At 43.4% G+C, this 21,965-nt stretch overlaps 1 protein-coding gene and 1 pseudogene across 1 annotated transcript; both read right to left on the bottom strand.

The window, feature by feature from the left end:
- Nucleotides 1-3,690: 3,690 nt before the first annotated feature.
- LOC139327442 (olfactory receptor 10V1-like) lies at nt 3,691-4,640 on the bottom strand. Its single transcript, XM_070957272.1, is given in 2 exon segments — nt 3,691-4,505; nt 4,508-4,640. Coding segments are annotated over 2 exon segments (948 nt in total).
- A 4,651-nt stretch (nt 4,641-9,291) lies between these two features.
- LOC139310618 (olfactory receptor 10V1-like) lies at nt 9,292-20,502 on the bottom strand (annotated as a pseudogene).
- Between the last annotated feature and the right edge of the window lie 1,463 nt (nt 20,503-21,965).

Below are 21,965 nucleotides of genomic sequence, written 5' to 3'. Positions count from 1 at the left end.
CCCTGCCCATTTCCTGCCACCAATCCCACCATCAGTTTGGTCGCCTTTGTGGATCACATGGCCGCTATATGACCCTGCCCACCTCAATGCAAACAAAGGCCTTTGCAGCACCATTGGTCTTTCTTGGCCTGGGTCAGGCATGGTCAGGCAGCCCCCAACTACATAGGCTATTCCAGTGGCGGTGGCAGTGCCAGTGCTGTCTTGGTGTGTGTAGGCAAGGCCTCTGTCTGTCGTCACTGCTGGAGCCACACATCAATGCGTAGGCATAAGTGTATGAGATCCTGAAGTGTGGAGGGGCAATCTGTGTGCATCAGCTCATCCAGCATTTCTGAGGAGAGGCCTTCCTGGAACTGATCCACTTGCTCCATTGAAGGTCCTAGCTGGCCACCTGAAATTCATTAATATAATCTGTGAGCGGTCCTTGTCCCTGCTGCAACTCTCTCAGATGCTGGTTCACTGTCTGGGCCTTAGCTGGTCTTGTCTGGGCCTTAGCTGATGGCAAAATTCAGCATAGTTGTTGAACAGCCAGTTGAGCTGGATTAATAGGGGAATTGCCCAGCAAGCCGCTGATGTGGTCAAAAGGCTAATCAAAAACCCCACCTTGTCCTGCTCAGTGGGGATATCCTAGGACCAGAGGCTCATGTACAGCTGGCACTGCCCAAAAAAGCCAGAAATTAAGCCAGCAAGTCATTGAACTTGTCTGGAACAGCTACAGGGAATTTGTGGCTGAGCAGCTTGCAGCTGTGCAAGCTGCACAGGGAGGAGGGCAACTTGCTGAGATAAATGTGCGTTGTCTGCGTGAAGCTGCTCCATTTTCTCCAAGCACACAAGGGAAAACAAGTTGGTTTGTGCGGTTGGGAACAAAGTGTGATGACCTGGGGCTGGGCACTGAAATAACTCACCCAGAACACTTAACTCCCCTTTATTGTTCCAACTTTTCCTCAAAAGTCCAACTGTTTACTGCAAGTTCAGAAGCAAAGCTCTAAACACAAATCTCAATAGTTCCTGGCTGCTATTAGTCCAGAGGAGCTGCACAGTTCTTAAAGCAGCTACAATTCAGGGAATTTGGTTGCACAGAATCCTTGTCACATGAAGACTTCACTGGGACTGCAGCCCCACCTGGAGTATAACTGTGTCACTGTAACCTCACCCATAATCAGAGCAGGCCAGCACGGCAAACAAGACAAGCACAGCAAAGTATCCAGACATTGGTAACAGCACGTGACTCTGGAAAAAGCAACATTTGTTCCAGACAAATGCTTCTCCCAACAGCATCTCTTTAAATCTCATTCCCCAGGTGAGCCTTGTGAAGCGGGGCGGGGCACCATCCTCCCGAATCATCGGGTTGCTCTGCACTGATCCCGCCTCTTCTCCATTCTCCTTGCTCAAGGATAGAAAGAGAAGGTAATTGCTCATCACTGGAGCTCCGTCGCTCCTCTACTCAGCTGCCTGCCCTGTTCTCCCCCTCACCTGCTCCTCCTGTGCCCCCTCTCCCTCACTAGTGACCCATCCCAGGCCCGAGGGACCCAGGACTGCCTTGTCCTGCTCCTCTGGTCAGTCCTCCATCAGCTCTAGCTCCATCTCATCCTCCTCCTCAGACTCAGGCTCCACCGGCGCCATGACATTGCCCTGCTCAGTATGCTATATAAGATCTATAGAAACATCTGGCTTTTGCCCTTGAACCATTTCCTGGTTCAAGAAAGACAAGGAGTTTTAAATTATTTTTCCTTTTATTAACTGAATACCAAACATAAGGGGGGAAATACCCACTCAGAGCTCTGAAGCAAAAAGGCAAAACAAAACAACCGCTACTCTCAAAAAACATACCAAAAATATGAATCCATGCATAAACTTTCCACCTATGCATTTCAAAAAAGGGTAGCCATATTTCCTTGTAGGTTGACTACAGGGGGAAGTGGATGCGTTAAATATGTAAACTGAGACAATGATGAATACTAGGGTGCTGAATGAATGTGGATTGACTACAATAGTGACTGACCCATACAAAAGAAGTATATTGAGGAGGTTTAATCATATAAAATGAACAAATATGGACTGAATCAGGAAACAAGTTTATGAAAGAAGACCAGATGGGTTAAGTGAAGGACAAGGGGAACTGCAAAGCCATCACAATTCGATCTCCCTGATCAGTTTAAAACAACTGTGAAATCAGAGTGTGAAGCTGTGGGAATTTACTCTCTGCAGGGAAGAGGTGGATTAAAAAGTTCAGGAGAAAGAAAATTGTGCCAACAGGGAAGCATTACCTGCTCCCAAGATTCCCAGAGCACCACACTTGGAATGGAAGACCAGCTGCAAGATGCCAGATGCATCTCAGCTGAGATGGGCAATAAGGTAAAGGTTCCCCTCACACATAAGTGCTAGGTGTTCCCGACTCTAGGGGGTGGTGCTCATCTCTGTTTCAAAGCTGAAGAGCCAGCGCTGTCCGAAGACGTCTCCGTGGTCGTGTGGCCTGCATGACTAAATGCCAAAGGCACATGGAACACTGATACTTCCCACCAAAGGTGGTCCCTATTTTTCTACTTGCAATTTTACATGCTTTCGAACTGCTAGGTTGGCAGAAGCTGGGACAAATAACGGGAGCTTATCCCATTATGCGGCACTAGGCATTCAAACCATTGAATTGCTACCTTTCGATTGACAAGCTCAGCATCTTAGCCATTGAGCCACCACATCCCTGAGATGGGCAATAAATGGGCTCAAATGCTGAAAACAGAAGTGTCCACAATGGTGGAATCACATGAGCATGGGGCTGATTTGGGAGCTGCACAAACACTATGCATGGAGGTGGTTCCCAAGAAGGGTATCCTAGCAGAGTAATGTTTGCTTGCCTCACAAACCAGAATATCCATGTTTTAGGTCTAGGGAAGTGGCAGGTAATGCAATTATACAACATACACAATAGACAAAAGACATTTTATTTATGTGATGAAATGTTGGGAAGAAGTTACAAAAGAGAGATTAAGTACATAACTTTATCTCTCCTACCACCAGCAGAAAAACTCTCTGAAAAAGGAAAAGAACAAGACCAAATTTGGTGCAGTGGAGTGAAGTCAGCAAAAAAGAAAAGGAAAGGGAAAAAAAGGGGGGGTTGAATTCAAATCTTTATTTAGCTGTAGAGAGAAAAAAGTCCTGAAACCATTATCCACAGCATCCCAATGGAAGAAACAATTGGTCAGCAGATCAGAATGTTGCTGATTTCTCCATTCTAGGCCCCCTCCCTCTTGTTTATAAGACCCAAAGTGAAGGATATGCAGTATAGATGTATAAACATCCAAGTACCCAGACATAAAAGAAAGAGGGAGTAGAAACACAGAAAAGTAATATATATTCACCCATGTTTTCTCTCTCATACAGATATGAACATATACTCAGAGGCAACATGCATGCACCCTGATTGGTTTTTGGGAGAAAGTTTGTGTGCGTGCAGTATACACACATATGCACATTATTACTGTACAGCAGCACAGCATGGGCATCTTCTATGTCTACTGCCAATAAAAAAAGGAGTTGGAAAGAACTTCAGATATTGGGCTCCTCAGAGATTATGATAATACAGAGAATTTTTAAGCATGCGGATAATCTACCCATCCATCAATTTCTTGTCTTCTTGATCCCACCATATTGTTATTATAGTTAGTGCGCCTTTTCTCCCTTATTGACAAAAGTGTCTCATTTCTTCTGACGCAGAATTATTCTTCTCAAGGACCTGCTCATTGCCTCTTTTAACTCTTTGCTCCTCATGCTGTAAATCAGAGGGTTTAAAACAGGTGTGATGAAAGTGTAGATGACAGACACCACCCGAACTTGAATGGCTGACAAGCAGGAAGCAGGGCACAGGTATATTAAACTACTACAGCTATACTGCATAAGGACAACCATTATATGGGAGGAACAAGTAGAAAAAGCTCGTTGACGCCCCAAGGAAGAAGGGATGCGTAGGACGGCCATTGTGATGAAGACGTAAGACATGCAAATTAGTGTGAAGGGGACAGTCAAGAAAATAGCACTTGTAATAAAAAGACCCTGTTGCTGGCCAAGGGTGTTTCCACATGCCAGTTTCATTAGAGCAGGAAAATCACAGAAAAAATTTCTGATTGCCATATCATTGCCACAGAAAGTCAGTGTCATTATGAGGAGACACAATTGGAAACTAAGGAACCCGCTCATGGCCCATGTTCCAACTACAAGACTCACACACATTCTCCAGGTGATAATGAGGGGGTAGCTTAGTGGGCGGCAAATCGCCACACATCTATCATAAGCCATGATGGCCAGCAGGACGCAATCTGAGCCCCCCAGCAAGGTAAATAAAAAGAGCTGGGTGCCACACCCACTCAAAGAAATGGAGATCTTTCTCACTGAAGCAAGATTAGCCAAAGTTAAGGGGGCAATGGTACAAGAGTAGGTGATCTCCAGAAATGCCAGGTTAGCCAAGAAAAAATACATTGGGGTATGAAGAGAACTTACAGTGTAAATGATGAAAGAACGGACACATTCCCTAGCAGGCTGAGCAAGTAGAGAATCAGAAAAATCCCGAAAATCAGCCATTTCATTTCTGGGATGGTTGTGAATGGTTGGAAATAAAATTCTGGATTCACAGTTTGATTTTCACTCTTCATTTAAGTACTGTGGTCTCTTAAAATGAGAAAGAACAAAAATGTATGAAAATGACAAAAATGTATAAAAGTGTGGGTTACAGAATAGAGGATATTTTCATTTCTTACCTGTATTTTTAGAAACATAACATCAGCTTCTGATTTCTTTCCTTTGCAGCTTCTGGTTCTGAAGTCTTCTTAAATAGTCCTTGGGGGTGGGGGGGAATGTCTTTACTAGTGAGGAATTTTCCCTTTAAAGCTACCATTAGCAACTTGGCATATTATTATCTGATTATTGCTGATCACGGAATGAATAGTTTTGTTTTTACACACAAAATTCTTATCACACTTTATGTGAAGATTTTTCAACGCCATACATTATAGATTAGTCATGTTGGATGAATTATAATGTATCTCTGACAAGAGAGCCCCCTTTGTATAATAAATTGCCTATTAAAGAACTTCCAAGTTGGATCTTTATTCCATTTCAGCTTTCATAACAATCATGTGCAACAATGCAGCATGTGTTTATTGATTTTCCAAAATGTTTTCATGAGCCTTGATAGTACAGGGGTTTAGTGCACCCTGTTATTAACACAGCTGCCTGCAATTTCTGCTGGTTCGAATCTCTCCAAGGCTCAAGGTTGACTCAGCCTTCCATCCTTTCTAAGGTAGGTGAAATGAGGACCCAGTTTGTGGGGGCAATAAGCTGACTTTGTATAAAATATACAAAAGAATGAAGGCTATTGCTTAATGCATTGTAAGCCGCCCTGAGTCTCCGGAGAAGGGCGGCATATAAATCAAATTAAAAAAAAAAAAACTGTAACTCCAAACGCTCAAAGCACTAATCAAAAGAACAAGTTGTCATCTGTCCTTACCAAATTTTGTGGATGAGTTCAGGCAATCCCACAATAAAATGTTGTACCAAGACAAAACCTATAAAAGTATGACAATGCAAATAGGTTGGGTTCATTTATGAATAACAGGGGAGTATAAATATTAATTAGTTCTACATAGTTTCTCAGCAAGGAAACTGACAGCTCATTTTTAGTCCTTTTTCACAACCTAGTTATAAACCATATGTGGACCTAACTTTTTAAATTCAATTTCTGATCACCCAGAGTGATGTTGGTTTCAACATTGACACAAAATACTGTATGGAGAATCTTATGTGGAAAGTTTTCAGTGAAAACATTTCAAATGGATTACCTCACTCCTCTTTGTTCTAAATAACAACAACGCAATAAGTTCTTGCAAATTCTAATTCCAACTGGAATTAATGTAATGAATGTTGTTTTACATAATGTTGCATTTAAAGATTAAATATAACCTTGAAATTAGTTCCAAATTTGGCAATACGTATCTTTAAATCCAAGCTTTCCAAATAATGATGATTATTTGAACAACCTTTTATATAATTTGCAGAAGTAGTTAACTAAGAATCTCTTGGGTTGAAGGATGACACAATTAGGAAAGTTTTTAAGTAGTTATACTTTTTTTTTTCCTTCGTGGGGAGTTTCTTTCATTATCACATGCCTCGGAGACTTGTTAAAATAAGGAAGTCTCTTATGTAAGGTTTCCTCCATTCAAGACAATAAGGCCACCTGTTGTGCCTCATGGGTTGGAATAAAAGGCACATGAAATTTGCCTGCCCAGAGTTCACTACAAGACAGGCAGCTATATAAATGTTACACATAAATATAATTACCCTACTATTGTAACTGCGCCTTGTATATTTCTTTTGAATATTTTGTATATTTCTGGATTTCTTTTTATTGGCTTCCTTAGAACTTGCAATAAACATGTTTATTAGAAAGCTGTGTCCTTAACTCTCTACCTGCAAGACTTCTGGTTTCCTCAGTAAGAAGCCTAACAGTCCTTCCGCTTTGCTTAAATATTGGGCCCTGCCTGACCAGCTCTATGGCTGTAACAGTGCAAAATTATTCATTAAATCAGATTAAATCAGGGTTTCTCAAACTTGGTGACTTTGAGATGACTTTAAGATGACCACTTAAGTTAGAGCCAGCAGTGTGCTGCCACTGCCAAAAAGGCCAGTGCAGTCTTAGGCTGCATGAACAGAGGGATAACATCAAGATCTTGAAAAGTGATAATGTCATTTTATACCGCATTAGTGAGGCTACACTTGGAATACTTCATACAGTTGTGATCACCATGAGACATTTGTGTGAGAGTGATAGATCAAAGAGCGGAATTTAAAGAAATGCTATCAATGTTAGTGTCCAGGCAAAATGGGAAAAAGAAAATAATAATAGGCATGAGAATGTTCAAATGGAATTGAGTGACATCTTTATCACAGACATAGACCAGCATAAACATGAAAAGACTTGTCTAATGTGTGTGTGTGAAGAATACATCTGTGCCTGTGGAATGGAATAATGCTGCCATTGTTTTGTTAGACAAAGCAAAGAGGAATGAATGCAAAAACTAGAGAGGGATTATCATGTTTGATGGAATTCTGATTGAAAAGGCATGAGCGGTAGCAAAGAGTAAAATTTGGAAAGTGAGGATGCCATAAAGATGCTTGATCTTATGGTGGGTTATATTAATGTGTTTATTTATTTGTATAACTCTAGTATTACTATATGTTTATTTAAGTTCAGGGATATCCTTCTTGGTACTGTTCAAGCAACAACTTTTTAAAGATAGAATTTTTATTATTGTGCTAAATTTGGGCCTGTTGGTGATTAATTTGCTGCAGAGACCAGGCCTTTCAAGGAGGTCAGGCTCAATGATATATGCTGCTATGTCTCCTTATCTCTTCTGGCTCTAAATGCAGGATCTGCATATTAGAATAACACTTAGGGCCTTAGCTGAATGTGCATATTAAAGCTGCTGTGACCCCTTTCTAGAATGGCTGTCTCTAATGTTTTCACAGCCTGAAGGAAATCTGCCTGAAGGAAATCTGTATCTCACTTTTGGAGCTGTCTTGTTTCCTTATTAGTTGCGATTTCCTTCCTTCTTTCTTTCTTTCTTTCTTTCTTTCTTTCTTTCTTTCTTTCTTTCTTTCTTTCTTTCTTTCTTTCTTTCTTTCTTTCTTTCTTTCTTTCTTTCTTTCTTTCTAGTTTGGCACCTGCTGGTAGACTGTATGCATGCTCAAAATGCCTTTGGTCAGTATGCTGTATAAGATCTATAGAAACGTCTGGCTTTTGCCCTTGACATTTTCTGGTTCAAGAAAGACAAGGAGTTTTAAATTGTTTTTGCTTTTATTAACTGAATACCAAATATAAGGGGGGGGAAATACCCACTCAGAGCTCTGAAGTAAAAAGGCAAAACAAAACAACCGCTACTCCCAAAAAACATACCATAGTTATGAATCCATGCATAAACTTTCTACCTATGCATTTCAATAAAGGGTAGCCATATTTCCTTGTAGGTTGACTACAGGGTGAAGTGGATGCATTAAATATGTAAAACAAAAATGGAGACAATGACAAATAATAGGGTGCTGAATGAATGTAGATTGACTACAATAGTGACCGACCCATACAAAAGAAGTATGTTGAGGAGGTTTAATCATATCAAATGAACAAATATGGACTGAATCAGGAAACAAGTTTATGAAAGAAGACCAGATGAGTTAGAGAAGGACAAGGGGAACTGCAAAGCCACCACAATTCGATCTCCCTGATCAGTTTAAAACAACTGTGAAATCAGAGTGTGAAGCTGTGGGAATTTACTCTCTGCAGGGAAGAGGTGGATCTAAGAATCCAGGAGAAAGAAAATCCTGCCAACAAAGAAGCATTAGCTGCTCCCAAGATTCCCAGAGCACCACACTTGGAATGGAAAAGCAGCTGCAAGATGCCAGATGCACCTCAGGTGAGATAGGCAATAAATGGGCTCAAATGCTGAAAACAGAAGTGTCCACAATGGTGGAATCACATGAGCATGGGGCTGATTTGGGAGCTGCACAAACGCTATGCATGGAAGTGGTTCCCAAGAAGTGTATCCTAGCAGAATAATGTTTGCTTGCCTCACAAACCAGAATATCCATGTTTTAGGTCTAGGGAAGTGGCAGGTAACACAATTATGCAACATACACAGTAGACAAAATATATTTTATTTATGTGATGAAATGTTGGGAAGAAATTACATAAGAGAACTTTACCTCTCCTTCCACCAGTAGAAAAAAACCTCTCTGAAAAAGGTAAAGAACAAGAACAAACTGCTGGGGCTGAGTGAAGTCAGAAAGACAAAGAGAGAGAGAGAGAGAGAGAGAGAGAGAGAAAGGGAAAAAAAGGAAGGAAGGAAGGAAGGAAGGAAGGAAGGAAGAAAGAAAGAAAGAAAGAAAGAAAGAAAGAAAGAAAGAAAGAAAGAAAGAAAGAAAGAAAGAAAGAGAAAGAAAGAAAGAAAGAAAGAAAGAAAGAAAGAAAGAAAGAAAGAAAGAAGAAAGAAAAGAGAAAAGTGGGGGAGAGGCCTCCTCCCTCTTGTTCATAAGACCTAAAGTAAAGGATGTATAGAGGTATACACATGCAAGCACACAGACGTAAAAGGAGAGAGTAGAAGCCTAGAGAAGAAAGATATATGCACCCATATCTTCTCTCTCATACAGATATGTACATATACTCAGAGGCAACATGTATGCACCCCAATTGAAGAAGAAGAATACTTTATTGTCATTGCACCTAGTACAACAAAATTAAATGCCATCTTCAGTCTACAAAATAAAACAGAAACACAAATCCTTCACATTTAACACAGGGGTGATGAAAGTGTAGAAGACAGATACCACTCGAACTTGCTCCGCTGAGAACCAGGAACCAGGGAACAGGAATATTAAACCACTACAGCTATACTGCATAAAGACAACCATTATATGGGAGGAACTGTTTTCAAGGATCTTACCCAATGACTCCAACACGAAATGCAATGAATCAGATCTCTTTATTAAGCAGATGTTTCTATTACAGGTATACATCTGGAAGTGCATCTGGATCACCTGGACCACATCTTATAAACCTGGGAGGCGGAGCTGAGGCAAGGAGGGGTCAGAGGGGGGTCTAGGTGGGTGGATGGGAGTAGTTAACCCTTACTCAGCCAGTGGACAACGTTAGGCATTTACATCCAACAAATCCCCCTCTAAATGCCTAACAGTTGGACCTGTGTGCGTATTTTGTCTGTGTACACCTAGTCTTGAAGTTAGGTAGGTGTGCTATTTATTCTGCAAAGGTTTGGTCAGGATGTCAGCGATTTGCTCTGCAGTTTTGCAGTGTATGGCCTTGATAAAACCAATGTTTGTTAGCTGTCTGACGTGCTTGTGCTTAATGTCTATATGTCTAGATCTTTGGCCCACTGCGTCTGCCATGGATATATCTATGGCTGCCTTGTTGTCCTCATGTATCATTATGGGGTAGATTGGTTCAGTCCAGATGTTGGAGAGGTCGTCAAACCATGTCAGGTTGTTGGCTGCCTTGGAGAGACAGATGTATTCTGCTTCGGCCGTAGATGTGGCCACCAGGTTTTGTTTCCTGGTGTACCAATGCACTGGGCAGCCGTTGATGAGGAATACATAGCCAGATGTGCTTTTCCTGCTTTTTGTATCACCTGCCCAGTCAGCGTCGGCATAGCAGGTTAATATGGGCCTTTTGGAGTTCGCTGGCTCTAGGTTTAGGTAAGCATCCACGCTATATTTTAGATATCTGAGCACGCGTTTTACACCTTCCCAGTGGTACGTTTTTGGATCGCTCACGTGTCTAGACAAGAGGTTGACTGCCAGGAGGATGTCTGGCCTAGTCCAGTTGGCTATATATAGGAGGGACCCAACAACAGACCTATAGAAGGTATTGTCCTTAAATGTCTCACCTTCTTCGTTCATGTGTTTTAAAAAGTCAATTTGCATGGGTGTTTCACAAGGCTTGGGATCCCTCATGTTGCATTTGTGTAATAGTTCTAATATTTTCTCCTTTTGGGAGACCCTGAACCCTTTCTGCGTTCTGTCAATCTGGACACCCAAGTATTTGTTTACCTTTCCCAGAGTTTTTAGTGTGAAATGCTTCCCCAACTTGTCAGCGAACTCATCACATTTTTGTTTATGTTGGCCACAGTACAAAATATCATCCACATAAACAAGCACGTATTCGATGGATGTGCCCTCCCCTTTTGTGAAGAAGCATAGGTCAGCGGAGGTGGCTGTGAACCCCATGTCCCTGAGGATTTTTGCTAGGCACTCATACCACCTCTTACCGGATTGTTTCAGCCCATACAGACTCTTGTTTAACAACCAGGTATCCCCTTCCTGTGTATTTCTTCTTGTCTAGCTTCGCATGGAGATATGCTGTGTGCACGTCAAATTGGTAGATTTCTAGTCCTAGAATTGTTGCTATCACCAGGGCGCTCTTTACACTCTCAGCCCTGACCATGGGTGAATATGTGTCGGTGTAGTCCTCCGGGTAGTTTTGCGCAAACCCCTGTGCTACTAACCTAGCCTTGTACAGAGTCTTATTGTCCTCGAGCTCCTTTATTTTAAAAACCCACCTTGTCCCAATGGGGTACCTTGTTGTCTGGTACCTTGGATGGGGTATACACATTTAGCTCTCTCAGGCTGTTCATTTCCTTGTCCATGGCTTCCTCCCACCTAATCCTTTCTTCTCGTGGCAACCTAAGAATGTCCTCGTAAGAGTTGGGTGTCGTGGTGTTCGTGTGTACTGAGAGTATGTAATCTTCAAACTTTTTTGGCATTTTGTTCCTGTTGTGTCTGACGGGCCTGTTGGGTAGTGTCTCTGTGTCATGCATGTATTTGGCTTCCTTCTCTGTGAGTGCATCTACCTTTATGACAGGGTGGTCCTCTTTCCATCCCTTGGTGTCTACCCCTTGGTGTTTGGATTTGTGTTTCTTGTGTGCCTCGGTTTCAGCTGTGTCTAGTCTACTCATGGCCCTTACATTGTCTGAGGTTTCCTGCCTTAATAGCACTTCGTTGAGATGTATTTTTGACCAGTTTGTGTTTTCATGGAACACTGCCGTTCTAGATACAATAAATCTATTGTCCTTATCAATAAACCTGTATCCTTTTGTCCCGGACTCGTATCCCATAAATCTTAGTCTCCTTGATACCTTGTCCCCCTTTCGTCTTAACTGCTTTGGTATATGTAAGTCCGCAGTGACCCCAAATACGGGTAGGTGAGCTATTTGGGGTTTCCTATTGTACATAATCTCATAGGGAGTTTTGTTCACCACACTTGACCATAGCCTGTTCAGGGTGTAGTTTGAGTATGTGAGTGCCTCTGCCCAGAAGTATTGCCCCAGCCCTGCGTCTTCTAATACGCATCTTACCATTGTTTGTAATACGCTGTTCCTGCGTTCTGACACTCCATTCTAGAATGCAGAAAAAGGCGCCGAAGTAAAGTGTAATATCCCGTGTTTCTTTATCCAATTGGAGAAGTCCCTTGATAGGAACTCTGACCCTCTATCTGTCATAATTTGTTTTATTTTGATGTTGTGTTGTGTTTCTACCCTTCTGTAAAATTCTTTGAACTTTTGAAACACCTCATTTTTGTGATTGATCGTGTACACGAACCCGTAACGACTGAAGTCATCAACTATAGTTAGAAAAAACCTCTTTTTGTACTTAATCGAGGGTTTCATGGGGCCTACCAAGTCCATGTGGACTAACTGAAAGGTCGAATTGGTGGTGCAAGAGGCCTTTTTTGGTCTAGGTTTTGTTTTTAGTTTAGAGCATTTGCACATGGAACACTCTAGGTCAGTGGTTCTCAACCTTCCTAATGCTGCGACCCTTTAATACAGTTCCTCATGTTGTGGTGACCCCCAACCAGGGGTGGGTTCTAAATTTCTTTTACTACCGGTTCTGTGGGCGTGGCTTATTTTGTGGGCATGGCTTGGAGGTCATGTGACCGGGTGGGCGTGGCTAGCTGGTCATGTGACCGGGTGGCCATGGCTATGTGTATAGGGACTACTCAGAGGGCTGAAAAAAAGTCATTTCTGACAGGTCCTCGCACTCTTGACCGGTCTTCGCAGTTATGACTGGTCATCATTTATGCCCATTGTACCATTCTTAACAACCGTGTCACTCATTTCACAACTGCTTCTCTTCACCATGGTGACAAGATAGGGCAAAAACATAAATTGTGAGGACAGTCGTAAGTTCAAGGACTGGTCAAAAGTGTGAGGACCAGTCAAAAATAACTTTTTCAGCCCTCTGAGTAGTCCATATGCATAAAAGGATACAGCAATAGAGAGGGATGAAGGAAGGGAAGGGAAATTAGAATAGGAGTGAAGGTAAGAGAGGGAGGAAGAGAGGAGGAGAAGGAGAAAGAGGAAGTAGGGAGAAGAAGAAGAGGGGGGGGAAGAGAAAGTAAGAAAGAAAGAAAAGACAGAGATGGTAGGTTTGAGGAGAAAGATTGCTGTACAATAAAAAAGATGAAAGGGAAGAAAGCCAACCCCAAACAAATATAAAGATATTAAGATAAAGAATGAATTGTTAAACTTTAAAGAATAAAAGAGAACAAATAGGAATAAATAGCAATAATTAGAAACACACATACAAACATACAACATATTTTCTTTGAACAGAGTATTTGGCCGGTCCACAAATTTAAACAGTTGTAGGAGGTTAGCAACCACCCCTTTCCTAGAAGAATGAAATATTTTGGGAAATATTAAAAAGGCAGAATATTATATTTCCCTGGATGAGAAATGGAGAAGCATATTTTACAGACAAAGCAGCTCCCACCTTCCTGCCCCCCACCCTTTGTTAATGGGCCAGAGGCAGAAAGTCAATCCTTTGTCAAAGGACATTTGCAACACAATAGCAACAGAAACTAACACAATGGGCCCATCAAGCCATGTGATCCTGTCCACCATTAAAACATCTTTCCAAACAGTCTCCATGTTTCCAGTGTCTTTTTCCCCACTTGGAGCAGAACCCAGAAGGATATTTCTTCCAACACAGTATTTAGTCATTTCAATTAAATTTACAATTTCTATATTTCCTTTTTACCATATTTATTCCTCAACTATTTTTTAAAAAAACCAATATTACCCTTCATCCTCATCTCTAATCTTAATCAAATTCAATTTTTCCCTTCTATTCTATATTATACCCCTTCGCATTGTCATCTATTTTTATATCCATCCTCACATTGGTTAATTATGTAATACAGCTGTTTAATACAAATTCAACATTTTAATATAAATCAATTAGTTATATAACTATCTTTTTGTATATTTATCAATATGAACATGAATATTCCAATTATTTCCATGCAATCCAATTTCTTACAAATCAATTAATTATATTTACCAATAATAATAAACCAAATAATTTCCCCCATATATTCCTCCAAACCACAACTTAACCATTTCTGCTTTCAACACAATATACAATTAATAGTATCTCAATTATTACAATTCCCTAGTTAAATAGAGCTTTTTTTCTTTTGTGTTTTAAAATCTTGAACCTCCTCTTGCCCTAAATTTCCCATTGTTTGCAGTTTTGTACCTACCTTTTTTGGTGAGGAAAAAGAAAAAGAAACCTCTCTGCCTCATTTTGTCACGTTGCAGCTAAGACCCTCTTTCGCTTTCTCTTTTCAGTATAGCTAGGGGGAAAAAAATCTGCTCCAGGAATTTACCTCTTTGCAGCTAGCTCTTTGAAGCCCCTCGGCAAGAATTTAAAGTTTTTTTTCCCTCTAGCCACCAGCTGGGACTCTGGAGGCAGCAATAGATTGGGAGTGGGCGGGGTAAGCGAACGGCGACCGGGCGATCCAGCAGAGGCAGAGGGTGAGTGAAGGGGGGGGCGAGAGAGGGCTTTGGCGACCCCTGGGAAATGGCCGTTCGACCCCCAAAGGGGTCGCGACCCCCAGGTTGAGAACCGCTGCTCTAGGTAATTGTCACAATTCTTTACTTGCAAACCGTTTGTACATTCAGTCATTTTTTGTACAATTGGGAAACTGGCGTGGCCCAACTTCCTATGAAGTAGGTGGGCGCATTCATCATGGATGGGTTTGCCAATGGATGGCCTCCCCTTGTGTGCTGTGTTGGGAATATGTTTGTCCTCAGTGGTGTGCTTGGCCCTGTCCCCTTTTGTCTTCCTGAGGGTACCTGTTTTGCCTTCCCTATCTTCTAGTTGTGCGTTTGCGTCTGGATAATCTTGGGGTTGTAAGTATGTGAGCCCCCCTTTGATGATGATTTTGCCTATGTCCTTATTTCCTTTTGTCATGTACGCTTTCCCTCCCTTAAAGGTTGTCTCAATGCCTAAGTCTTTGCTGAGCTTGAGAGTTGCCAGTATATTGTGGGGTATCTCAGGTATGAGCAATACCCCCTCTATTTTCCCTATCCCATCTATGTGTGTGTTCCCTTCTCCCGTTACCAGTACCTTGTCCTGATTGGCTACCTTAATGTGGTATTTCTTCGGTGTGAATGATGTTAATATGTTAATAGTAAGATCCCACATTAGGAATTACTTAGTGGTGATAAAAGCAGCGAAATGTAGCTATTTTGCTGCTCTTATTGCATCATCAGATAATTGCCCGGCCGCCCTCTTTAGGGTGACACGCTCCTGCTCCATCAGGAAGCGCGGGAGGACCCCTTGGAGGGTAGAGCTGAGGATTTTGTTCAATATCTGTATGACAAAATCACTCAGATTCGGGAAGATTTGGACTCCGACTGGGTAGTCTCAGGGGGAGAGACAGGGGCAGGTCTTGAGAATGTTATCTGGGATGAGTTTGATCCTGTGACCCCTGAGGACGTGGACAGGATTCTGGGTAGACTGAACGCGACCACTTGTTTATTGGACCTGTGTCCTTCCTGGTTAGTACTGGCTTCCCGGGAAGTGACACGAGGCTGGCTCCAGGGGATTATAAACGCTTCGCTGGGTGAGGGTGACTTTCCCGCCGCCTTGAAAGAGGCGGTGGTAAGGCCTCTCCTCAAGAAGCCTTCCCTGGACCCGGCAATGTTGGTAAATTATCATCCGGTCTCCAACCTTCGCTTCGTGGCGAAGGTTGTTGAGAGTGTGGTCGCGCAACAGCTCCCCCAGCACCTGGATGAAACGACGTATCTGGATCCATTCCAGTCGGGCTTCAGGCCCGGGTACAGCACGGAAACGGCATTGGTCACATTGGTTGATGATCTCTGGAGGGCTCGGGACAGGGGGTGCTCCTCTGTCCTGGTCCTGTTAGATCTCTCAGCGGCTTTTGATACCATCGACCATGGTATCATGCTGCACCAGTTGGAAGAGTTAGGGGTGGGAGGCACTGTGTTGCGGTGGTTCTCCTCCTTTCTCTCTGACTGGTCGCAGTCTGTGTTGACAGGGGGACAGAGGTCGACTCCGAGGCCCCTCATATGTGGGGTGCCGCAAAGGTCGGTCCTCTCGCCTCTCCTGTTCAACATTTATGTGAAGCCGCTAGGCGAGATCATCCGTGGTTTCGGGGTGGAGTACCATCAGTACACTGATGACACCCAGCTGTACATCTCCACCCCGGATCACCCCAACGATGCCCTTGAAGTGATGTCCCGGTGCCTGGAGGCCGTACGGATCTGGATGGGGAGGAACAGGCTCAGGCTCAACCCATCCAAGACCGAGTGGCTGTGGTTTCCGACGTCCCGATATAGTCAGTTGACGCCATCACTGACTATTGGGGGCGAATCATTGGCCCTCACGGAGAGGGTTCGCAACTTGGGCGTCCTCCTGGATTCACGGCTGTCTTTAGAAGAGCACTTGACAGCCGTGACCGGGAGGATTTTTCATCAGGTCCGCCTGATTCACCAGTTGCGTCCCTTTCTGGATCGGGACTCGTTACGCACGGTCACTCATGCCCTTGTCACCTCCCGTCTGGACTATTGCAACGCTCTCTACATGGGGCTCCCCTTGAGGAGCACCCGGAGGCTTCAACTGGTGCAGAGTGCGGCCACGCGGGTGGTAATGGGAGCGACATGGCGTTCCCATGTAACACCCCTCCTGCGCGAGCTGCACTGACTCCCGGTGGTCTTCCGGGTGCGCTTCAAGGTTTTGGTTACCACCTTTAAAGCGCTCCATGGCTTAGGACCTGGGTACTTGCGGGACCGCCTACTACCACCAATAGCCTCCCACCGGCCGGTACGCTCCCATAGAGAGGGGCTCCTCCAGGTGCCGTCAGCCAAACAATGCCAACTGGCGGCCCCCAGGGGGAGAGCCTTCTCTGTGGGGGCACCTACTATCTGGAACGAGCTCCCCCCAGAGATACGGAGGATCCCGGATCTGCGCACCTTCCGCCGCGCTTTAAAGACCTTACTATTTCACCAGGCGGGCCTGGCCTAATTTTCTCCCTCTTTTATAAAAGATTTTTAATTTTTAAATATCTTTTAGTATTTTATACATTCAATTTTAAATTGGTTTTAAAAGTTTGGGGTTTTAAATTTGTTGGGGCCAAAATTATTTAATTTGATTTTATCCTACTTTTAAATTTTGTATGTATGTGTTTTATTGTTTGGCTGTGCACCGCCCTGAGTCCTTCGGGAGTAGGGCGGTATAGAAATCAAATAAAATAAATAAAAATAAATAAATGTCTCTGTTGTTGGTGGTGTGGTTGGTGGCTCCTGAATCGATGAGCCATGTGTTCCCTTTCCTTGGCTGCATGCGTGTGGGTTGGTGGTCTCCAAGGCCATACAGTGAACCTGTTTGGCTGTCCCTGGAGCTGTCTCTATGTCCCCTCTTGTCTCTGGGATTGGGTGAGTCCCTGCGCCTGAACCTTCTGTCTGATGAGTGCCTATCTGGGTACCCTGACTTCCGGCCTTGCCTTTCCCTCTGGTGATTGTAGTCTCTTTCCCTTTGGTTTCTGGGACAGTCCCTCTTATAATGGTTTCTGGAGCCGCAGATGAAGCATTCTGGGGTGTTGTGATCCCTGGTTTGAAACTCTACCCTTTTTATTGGTCTACTCTTTCTGCGGCTCGTGGAGCGATCCCTTCTTAGGCTATCCTCCACTATCAGCCTGTTGGTAAGTTTTTCTAGGGAGAGATGCTCTATGTTGAGGCTATCTAGTTGTAATATAAAGTTTTCCCAGCTAGAGTCCAGGGAATTTATGATTATGCTCTTCATGCTATCTTCTGAGATAGTCTCCCCCCTTTGTATGAGTTCTGCCCTGGTGGCATTTAGTTTAAGGATGTGTTCCCCCATGGGAGTTCCAGCCTTGTGCCTAGCTGAGTAGAATTCCCTAGATATCTTGGTGGTTGTGGCTGCACTCTTACTATAGAATAGATTAAATATTTTTTGCAATATCTCAGCCACAGTCTGGTAGCGGCCAAGGCTAGGGTATATGCTGGGCGATAGGCTACCCATTAGCAAGTAATAGGCCCTGTGGTGCAGGCAATCTGTATCAAAGATCCAGGGTTTTCTGGGTGGATCATCAAGTAAAAATAACATATTTTCTCTTAGAAAGATAATTTGTAGCTGATGATTCCACTCTAAGAAATTAGTTCCATCTAATTTTAACTTGTGGAAGTCAGCAGGCAAAATCATTGAGCTGTATGGTAAATTACTCACAGTCTGGAGCTGTCCATGGTGGTTTTGTAGGTGAGGGAACTCGCAATATGCTGGAGGGATGCTTGTTGCTAGTCTGTATGGATTTATCTCTATGCTCTTTGTACTTATCTCTATGTTCCTCTCTCTTCCTGCAGGTGGTGACTGGGCATGCGCGAAGCTCATTTCGCGCCGGAGATCGTCAGGTGAGGAGCTCTCTGCTGTTGCTCTCAAGCCTAGGCCTAGGCCTGCCGGTGGGAGGCTGGGCTCACTCCTGGCGGGCCTGTAGCCCTCCCTGGATGACGGATGCCATGGCTGGGTCCCTGCATCTCGGGCGAAGAATGGGAAGAGGTGAGGAGGCAAAGCGGTCGCAGGTCGAGGACCTCTGGAGCTCGGCGGTGTAGCGGCGGCGGACGTAAGTCGAGGATCCTCTGGGCTCGGCTGTGCGGCGGCGGTGGTGGCAGCAGCGGCGGCGGCGGATCCTGGGCGATGCTGGGTGGTCTCCGGGAGAGTAGAGAAGCCTGGTGGGGGTCGTGTGGCTGGTAGGTAGCTGTTTTTTCTTCTTATTTCTGGGTCCGATGAAGTTGGTGCAGCAGGGGGGCGAGTGCGAATCCTGAGGTCAATCGGTCCTGCAAATGGTCGGGTTCTGGTGGTCACTTTCTGGGAGCGTTGTCTCTCGGGTCGTCGGCTGGGTTGCTGCATGGGTTCCGGTGTTCATCCAGATGTCCCCTTGACCTTGCGGTGCCTCGGGGCATTTCTTTGCAGGCGCGGGAGGCTTGAATGCGGAGCCGAGTGCTGCCGCTAGAGTCTCTATCGTTTTTTTCCATTTCGGGCCCGGTAGGTGGGCCCTTGTAGGCCTGCGGTGTTGTCTCTGCTTGGTATTTGGGTTCTTCTCCACTCGTGTTGGGGTCCCTGCAGGTTCGCGCCATTTCTTTCAAATCTAGGATCCCCATTGGTTGTCGGCCATTCCAAGATGGCCACCGGGAACATGGCGCGGAAATGAAATCTTCCAAGTCCGGAGCTTCAGCTTGGGAAAGCCTTTCCCTTGCCGGACTGGCGACTTCATTTTCTGGTTCCTGGGTGCCCATCGCTGCTCCATGGCTTTCCAGGAGGCCCTGGAGTTCTGCAATGAGCTCCCCTTTGCTGGTGGGTGCTTCCAACATCTTCAGAATAGCCAATCGGAAGTCGTCTCTGCTCTGTGGCTCCTTTCTCTCTTTGCTGCAGGTTTCCTCTCTTGGTTCCTCGTCCCAGAGCAGTAAGTTCGGGTCATCTCCCTGCTTACTCTCGTTTGGGCCGATTTTTGCTGTGGTGCCTTCGAGGGCCTGCAGCTCCTCCATCTATTTCATATAGACTCTGGTCCACATCCTGTTCTCCGCTTCGGACTGGATTCCTGATTCTGCCATTTCTGTGAGTTGTGGGTAAACCATCCTCTGCTACCAATCTGTGAAATGTTTCCAAGGATCTTACCCAATGACTCCAACACGAAATGCAATGAATCAGATCTCTTTATTAAGCAGATGTTTCTATTACAGGTATACATCTGGAAGTGCATCTGGATCACCTGGACCACATCTTATATACCTGGGAGGCGGAGCTGAGGTAAGGAGGGGTCAGAAGAGGGTCTAGGTGGGTGGATGGGAGTAGTTAACCCTTACTCAGCCAGTGGACAACGTTAGGCATTTACATGCAACAGGAAGAAGTAGAAAAAGCTCGTTGACGCCCCAAGGAAGAAGGGATGCGTAGGATGGCCACTGTGATTAAGACATAGGACATGCAGATTAGTGTGAAGGGGACAGCCAAGAAAATAGTACTTGCAATATAAAGGCCAAGTTGCTGGCCATGGGTGTCTCCACATGCCGCTTTCATTAGAGCAGGATAGTCAGAGTAAAAATTTCTGATTGCCATATCATTGCCACAGAAAGTCAGAGTCAGTATGAGGAGACCCCACAGTAAAGCACAGATCAGACACATGGCCACTATCCCAACTATAAGACTCACACACATTCTCCAGGTCATAATGAGAGGATAGCTTAGTGGGCGGCAAATTGCCACGCATCAATTATAAGCCATGATAGCCAGCAGGAGGCAATCTGAACCCCCCAGTACAGTAAACCAAAACATCTGGATGCCACATCCACTCAAAGAAATGGATATCTTTCTCACTGAAGCAAGATTAGCCAAAGTTAAGGGGGCAATGGTAGTAGAGTAGGCGATATCCAGAAATGCCAGGTTAGCCAAGAAAAAATACATTGGGATATGAAGAGAGCTTACAGTGTAAATGATAAAAGCAACGGACACATTCCCAAGTAGGCTGAGCAAGTAGAGAATCAGAAAAGTCCAGAAAATCAGCCATTTCATCTCTGGGATGGTTGTGAATGGTTGGAAATGAAATTCTGGATTCACAGTTTGATTTTCACTCTTCATTTAAGTCCAGTGGTCTATTGAAAGAAGAAAGAACAAAAATGTATAAAAATGACATCTTTGGAAATTAAAGTTGAACTTAAGAAATTCATCAAGAGATAATTAAACCCCCAACATCTGTATATTAGTCTATTGTGCTGTACTTTATGATGGCTGAGAGGTAGTAATCCTTTATTAAATACTTCACCAACTACTCTTTCTGAGTCAAAAGGTAAATTTGGTCTCATAGGTATGTACTGTAGGTATCTCTTCTTTTATTAGGTAAGCAGAACATTTTGATCAGGCATTAAGAGGCCAAGAATACTAATTTTTATTGCTAAATTAGCAGCATTAGACTGGCTGCCTGGCTTATTCCATTTATAAAACATTTGCTTTAGGAACAACCAAAGCATATACAATTACTTTATCATATATAGTCTTGGATTATGAAGTGTGGGTTACAGAATAGGAGATATTTTCATTTCTTACCTGTATGTTTAGAAACATAACATCAGCTTCTGCTCTCTTTTCCTTGCAGCTTCTGGTTCTGAAGTCTTCTTAAATAGTCCGGGGCTGGGGGGGGGGGGTGTCTTTACTATTGAGAAATTTTCCCCTTAAAGCTACCATCAGCAACTTGGCTTATTATTATCTGATTATTGCTGATCACAGAATGAAAATAGTTCATCACATTTTATGTGAAGATTTTCAATGTCATACATTATAGATTGGCCATGTTGGATGAATTATAATGTATCTCTGATAAGAGAGTCCCCTTTGTATAATAAGTTGCCTATTAAAGAATTTCCAAGATGAATCTTTATTCCATTTCAGTATTCATAACAATCATGTGCAACGATGCAGCATGTGTTTATTGATTTTCCAAAATGTTTTCATGAACTGTAACTCCAAATGCTCAAAGCACTAATCAAAAGAATAAGTTGCCATCTGCCCTTACTAAATTTTGTGAATGAGTTCAGGCAACCCCACAATAAAAATGTAACAAGACAAAGGATATAAAAATATGACAATGCAAATAGGTTTGGTTTCATTTATGAATAACAGGGGAGTATAAAAATTAATTAGTTCTCCATAGCTTTTCAGCAAGGAAACTGACAGCTCATTTTTAGTCCTTTTCACAACCTAGTTATAAACCATATGTGGACCTAACTTTTTAAATTCAATTTCTCGTTAGCCAGAGCTGTACTGGTTTCGACATTGACACAAAATACTGTATGGAGAATCTTATTATATGGAAAGTTTTCAGTGAAAACATTTCATATTTGATTACCTTACTCCTCTTTGTTGTAAATAACCACAAAGCAATAAGTTTTTGCCAATTCTAATTCCAACTGGAATTAATGTAATGAATGCTGTTTTACATAATGTTGTATTTAAAGATTAAATATAACCTTGAAATTAGTTTCAAATCTGGCAATACGTATCTTTAACTCCAAGCTTTCCAAATAATATCTCTGATGATGATTTGA

This window comes from Pituophis catenifer, unplaced genomic scaffold (genome assembly GCF_029215685.1).
Source record: "Pituophis catenifer annectens isolate HBS135680 unplaced genomic scaffold, rPitCat1.0.hap2 SCAF_1, whole genome shotgun sequence".
In the NCBI taxonomy this organism is placed as follows: domain Eukaryota; kingdom Metazoa; phylum Chordata; class Lepidosauria; order Squamata; family Colubridae; genus Pituophis; species Pituophis catenifer.
The sequence above is the reverse complement of the archived record's forward strand: the minus strand, read 5'-3'. Positions and strand labels throughout refer to the sequence as shown.